General features: G+C 50.1%; 1 protein-coding gene across 9 annotated transcripts in view; it reads left to right on the top strand.

Annotated features, from left to right (window-relative positions):
• The window catches only part of LRRFIP2 (LRR binding FLII interacting protein 2), a 106,169-nt gene extending 102,638 nt beyond the window's left edge, over nt 1-3,531 (top strand). For all 9 annotated transcript variants that reach the window (XM_049629045.1, XM_049629036.1, XM_049629039.1 and 6 more), the window contains 4 exons: nt 1,127-1,247; nt 2,120-2,199; nt 2,780-2,884; nt 3,257-3,531. In XM_049629045.1, the coding sequence (XP_049485002.1) occupies nt 1,127-1,247; nt 2,120-2,199; nt 2,780-2,884; nt 3,257-3,367 (417 nt within the window). In that variant the 3' untranslated portion in view covers nt 3,368-3,531. The remainder of the gene's footprint in view (nt 1-1,126; nt 1,248-2,119; nt 2,200-2,779; nt 2,885-3,256) is intronic.
• Nucleotides 3,532-6,000: the final 2,469 nt, after the last annotated feature.

The raw sequence follows: 6,000 nt of genomic DNA on the forward strand, positions 1-6,000 counted from the left end.
CCCTTAACGATACGGGTGGCACCACGACCACGGTCAATACGGTGGAAATATTCGTAACGCTCAAGTTTCCGTGTCCCTTGGTGAACCTTCCTTCCTGAGCCTCCCTCTCCCCAACTCTCCAGGCAACCACTGGTCTGCTGTCTGTCACTGGGGATTAGTCTGCATTTTCTGGAGTTTTATATAATTAGAATTCTACACTATGTACTCACTCTTCTTTTGTCTGGCGTCTTCCACACCGCACACTCCGCTCTCCTCCTTGCTGGGTAGTAATTCCACTGTCTAGAGGTGCCACGGTTAGTTTATCCTCCTGTCACCTTTGGGTTATTTCCAGTGTGGACCTATTACGAATAAGTGACTATAAACATCCTTTATTTTGGGCACAGTAAGGTAGATCAGCTATGTAGCCAACTCAAAAACAGATTTGCAGTTATTTTTGCATACTAATACATTTAAGCCAATATTTGAGTTTTAATGTTAATATGGAATACCTAATTTAATATATTAATTAAATGTACTTCTCAATTTTAATATTTAATATGAATTTAAGTTTTAATATTTAAGTTTCCTGAATACTTAACGTAGAATATGTAACCTAATTCTAAGACAAAGCAAAAGCATCTAACTCCCTTTGGAATTTTATTAAAAATGGAATTTTAGGGGTGCCTGGGTGGCTCAGTTGGTTGGGCGCCCAACTCTTGATTTCAGCTCCGGTCATGATCTCCCGGTCTGTGAGATCAAGCCCCGCATTGGGCGTAGCACAGAGCACAGAAGCCGCTTGGGGTTCTCTCTGGCCCTCCCCCGCTTGTGCGTGCACTCGCTCGCTCTCGCTCGCTCTCAAGATAAATAAAAGAGTTAAAAACAAAAAAGCAATTTGATGAAAGTAGTGAAGAACACTGAAAAGACCTGTTGCAGCCGCCTACACACGATGGGGCTGCTGCGATCGGCACACCTGGTCCTGGGGCTGGCTCCTCCTGACGCCGCTTTACAGCTTGTCGCCAGCGCCTCTGGCAGTGTGGCCCCCGCGGTGCCGCGGTGGGCACTCCGGTTCTGGGTGCACGAGCCGTGTGGCCGGTGAGGGCCCGCCGTGTCCTTCGGATCTTGTGACGGACCACTCTTTCCGCCGCAGATCCGGAGGCTGAAGCTGCAGCTGGAGGAAGAGCGGCAGAGGTGCTCCCGCAGCGAAAGCACGGCGGCCGACCTGGCGGGGCTGCACAACGGTTCGGACCTGCAGTTCATCGACATGCAGAGTAGGTCCCGGGGCCGGGCCGGCGCCACGGGCAGGGAGGCTGTGTTCTAGGCGGGGGGTTGCGAGCAGGCCGCCGGCCCGGGGATGGCGTCTCTCTAGAGGACCCATGTTACAAAGATCGCTCGGTCCTCGGCGAGCGATTTTTGTTAAATTTGGTTTGCTGGAGGGGATTTCTAAACTTCTCGTTTTAAATGACGTGCTGCTTAGGTCAGAAGTACAAGTAATGATTTAGAAGTCGACCCATCACATTACCCACGTTACTGAAAAGCATTTCTTTCAGCAAACGTTTATTAAGCACACGCACAGAGCCCTCGGCAAGACGCAGATAGACCGAGGGAGGCGGAGCCAGGGCCCGGGTTCAGAGGCACGATCAGTGTTAGAAAAGACAGTGCAAATCAAAGCGACAGGGAAGAAGTCACAGTTGACTAAGGAGAGTCATGACGGAGGTTGCCGGGGACTTCAGTCAGCGGTGGGAGAGCGGGGCACCCGAGGTGTGGCAGCAGGAGGGAACCCGGGAGGTGGGAAGGTACAGGAAACCGGAGGCTCCTGGACGGGGGGCAGCGGGTCAAGGTTGGCAGGGCCACTGAGGCACCGACAGGGCTCCTTGCTCCACGTTCAGCCTACGCACATCGTGGGGCGAAGGGTACATTTTCTTCTCCCCGGTCCAAGGGAGGCTTGGATCGGTGCCGGAGCTTCTCGCAGGAGACTCGTTCTAGGGCCCGGGCCGCTGGAGCCGCTGTGGCTGCCCTGCGGGCATTCGTTTGTGTCTTGGAGACCGCATCGTCCTCTCCCGGGCTGCAGCGGGTGTCGGCGCCTCATGGGTCACACCTTCACTCCCTCCGGGAGAGGATTCATTCTCTTCTTCTGTTCTAGGAGATGCCAATAGACAAATTAGTGAATACAAATTTAAGCTTTCAAAAGCAGAACAGGATATAACCACGTTGGAACAAAATGTAAGTACCTTCTCGGTATGGTGGCGAGAGATTTAAAGTCCCTTTGCAGCATCTAAGTGGCCAACTCCAGGAGTACCTAGGTTTCTTTGGGTTGGCTGTCTCTGCAGTTGGAGCTCTGTAGCAGCTCTGTAGTAAAGAAGAAAGCCAGCAGAAGAGACCCCGAAGGGCACTTCAGCCTTCCGTTCGCTATTGAAAACGTAGAAAACCGTAGCTGTAATTCTGGTTTTTCCAGATATTTCAGGGGACTTCAGGAAGTCCCTTAGTTTGAAAATCCCTTATTCTACATTTCAAGAAGTCTAAAAGCTTTTCCACTTAGAGTGTCTGATCCTGCAGTGTTACTTTGGCACTTAATATGTCCATCGTAAACCTGACGTGGGAAATTGGCCCTATGTTGACTGTCCAGCTGTAATCCTCTCAGGAGACACTTCCTCATCTATAAATAGCCGCTGGGTTCCGAGAGGCCCTATGACTCACCGTGAGGGGACACTTGGGATTTGTAACGACGCTGCGTTTCCATGGTGGCTGCAAGCAAAGGGCTCCCGGTGCCCGTCAGCAGAGGCCCGTGTTCTCTTGTCGCCAGGTCAGCCGACTCGAGGGCCAGGTGCTGAGGTATAAGACCGCCGCCGAGAATGCGGAGAAGGTGGAAGACGAACTGAAGGCCGAGAAGAGGAAGCTACAGCGAGAGGTACCTGCTTTTGCGCGCTCACGTTCCTAAAACGTAAAGATCCTTCGTGGCGTAAGGAGTTGAATCCTGGGTCCAGTCCTGAGGGAACAGCGGTGGGTCTCTCCCTGTTCCGTGGTGGGTTTTGACCTGCACGGTGACTGCCGTTTACTTGTATGTTTTGGTCAGTTCGAGACCAAGGAAAAGGAGAGGTTTCCCTTTTGTTTCAGCGCCGGTCTGTTCCCCCACCTGCCGTCTGTCTGTCCTTTCTGTGATCGACGCTCAGTGTCCCCGTTCAGCGCCGCCAGCGGGTCCCGTCTCGCAGACAGGGGCATTGAAGCGGCACCGGGTTTTGTGTGTGACCGTGTCAAGTGACTGGGCTCTCCCTGTCCGCAGTTACGAACGGCACTGGACAAGATCGAGGAGGTGGAGATGACCAACAGCCACCTGGCCAAGCGGCTGGAAAAGATGAAGGCCAACAGGACAGCGCTTCTGGCCCAGCAGTAGGAGGCGCCCCTCGGCCCGGGAGCCGCGCCCGGGGTCCCGCCCAGAGGGACTTTCTGTCCATTGACACAAACCCCCTTCTGTACTGTTTGAGTCTTGTCAGTAAAATAGCCACCTTTGTATTTTATAATTTATGAGAGAATGAAACCGGTTTGAATCTTCATGAATGAACGCTTTGGATTTTGTTTGTAATTTGATTCTAGACTAAGAACTGGTCCGTGCTGTTTTTACTTTTTATTTCCATAATTGTAGAATCGAGTTTACTCACCATTTCCCCCAGCGGCCTCCGTGACGGGGCTCTCGTCACGGCGAGAGGACGGCGGTTCTGTGAGCGCCCCGTGAGATACTTGGCTGGAGACCTCGGGAAACACAAGTGCCTTCTCCACGGTGCAATTCAGACTTCAGTCCTCTCCAGCGGTCAAAGACACTTACCCTTCGTATCAGATAGCATTTATATTTTAGTGAAGAAACAGGTTCACACGTGGGGAATGTATGTTTCACTCAAATTTCTATGTTTGGAGGAAGAAGCCTTTTTTTGTAAAATATTTAAATTTCTATAAGAAAACGTTAGAAAAAGATACGGATACGGGGAGTGTATATAAAACTTGCTTTATTGCATGTGGCCGGGGAAGTCCAAAGCCTGACGCTAAGGTAAGAGTAGGGCCCTTTGTCGTCAACATCGCCTGTGCTGTATCTCGTGTAAAGTATCTCATCTGCTGCTGATTTGTGGAATGAAACCTCAGACGAGCCCGGCGGGGGGTGCGGGGGGGAAGTCGGCCCAAGACCCTATTAAACACACCCTCTTGCTGACCACAGCTGGCTCCTGACACATTCATTTTGTTACGGGAGCCTTTCAACGCATCGGGGCAGCCACATGCCTCTTACGCTGCCCCTCTTCTCTTCTCCTCCTCATGGAAAATAATCTGGAATATACAGCTTTTTAAGAACTTCGGTCGCGTCTTTAAACGTACCCAGTTTAAGAGGCTTTTATCACGGAGCCACTTTGCAGGATCCGTGATTCTCTTCTGCCCTCAGAATCGAGGTGTTTGTGGAGATGGTGGTTGCATGTTCAGAACAAATACCGCGAGAAGTCTAATAAGTCAGTCCAGGGCACGTAAGATAACAAAGTTAGACTTGGAATTAGATCCTGAAGCTAACTCGGATGTGAAGAAAATCTCTGCGAATTACCCTCTTCAGAGCAGTTAGCCTTTTGTTTTTAAAATATGGAACCGGTGTCGTGAGTCTGGGGGGATTTCCTACATATTTCTTTCGCAGCCGTAGTAGTGGGACCCGGGGTAGGAGGGGTGAGGTGACCCCTCCTCGCCCCGCCTGGGCCGCTCAGCCTGTGCCCCGCTGGGCTCCCGGAGGGCCGCTGCTGAGATGCCCTGTCAACTTTTTGGAAGTTCTACGTGGTAGAACCTGATCCTGCTTCTTTTGTGATACAACAGGTTTGTCTCTTCCAAAGGGAATGGTTCCACTTTTTCTTAAGGGACGGTTCCCTGTTCTTTCCATGGAACGTTCTTTACGGAGTCTTGTCATCTGGATTTTACCTCAAAACTGTAGGCGTTCCTCCCGTGCACACTGCACATTTCTGTGAACCAGGCTAGTATTAAAGGCATCTGACGGTAGTGGCACATACGGCTCGGGTTTGTATTTTTACGTAATCCTTCAGGTCAGAATAATGAGAACTTAAGCTGGTAGTGCTCATATCCCTTAACAAAGGAGGCTGGTTTAAAATGTGCACCAGTTACAGATTCCGTAAGGACTTCTGTCTTCTCTCAAGGTTTTTTCATTACGAATAAACTAATTAGCTTAGGTTACTGAGGGTGCTAACAGATCCTCGATTCCCCTTTCTCCATACTCAGTGTCACCAGAGCCTCTTCTAGTTCAGGACTCTAGTTTTGGGGCTTAACCGACTGAACCACCCTGGTGCCCCCAGGACCTGTTTTAAAAAGGCACGTGAACCAACATAATTTGTATCACCCAGTATTAGAAATTTACCAGAATACACAAAGAATCAAACCAGAGCAAGAACTGTAAAATCTTCAGGGCATTTTTAGAATTACGAGATGCCCAGAGGGCTTTCAAACTACTTTTGGATTTTTTTTAACACAGCCAGGTATATTATAGGTGAAAATGGAGTAATTTTCAAGTGTAGATTTTCAAGATTTTCAATAAGAATTTCAAGTGTAATTCTTATTTCAACATTTATTTTTGAGAGACAGAGCACGAGCAGGGGAGGGGCAGAGAGAGAGGGAGACACAGAATCGGAAGCAGGCTCCAGGCTCCAAGCTGTCAGTACAGAGCCCAATGCAGGGCTGGAATTCACAAACCGCGAAGATCATGACCTGAGCCAAAGTTGGAGGCTCAACCGACTGAGCCCCTCAAGTATTAATAAGGAATCGGGCGCCTAGGTGGCTCAGTCGGTTAAGCGTCCAACTTCGGCTCAGGTCGTGATCTCGTGGACCGTGAGCTCTAGCCCCGCGTCGGGCTCTGTGCTGGCAGCTCAGAGCCTGGAGCCTGGAGCCTGTTTCGGATTCTATGTCTTCCTCTCTCTGACCCTCCCCCATTCATGCTCTGTCTCTCTGTCTCAAAAATAAATAAACGTTAAAAAAAAAAAAAAATAAGGAATCATG

This window comes from Panthera uncia, chromosome C2 (assembly GCF_023721935.1).
Source record: "Panthera uncia isolate 11264 chromosome C2, Puncia_PCG_1.0, whole genome shotgun sequence".
In the NCBI taxonomy this organism is placed as follows: Eukaryota; Metazoa; Chordata; class Mammalia; order Carnivora; family Felidae; genus Panthera; species Panthera uncia.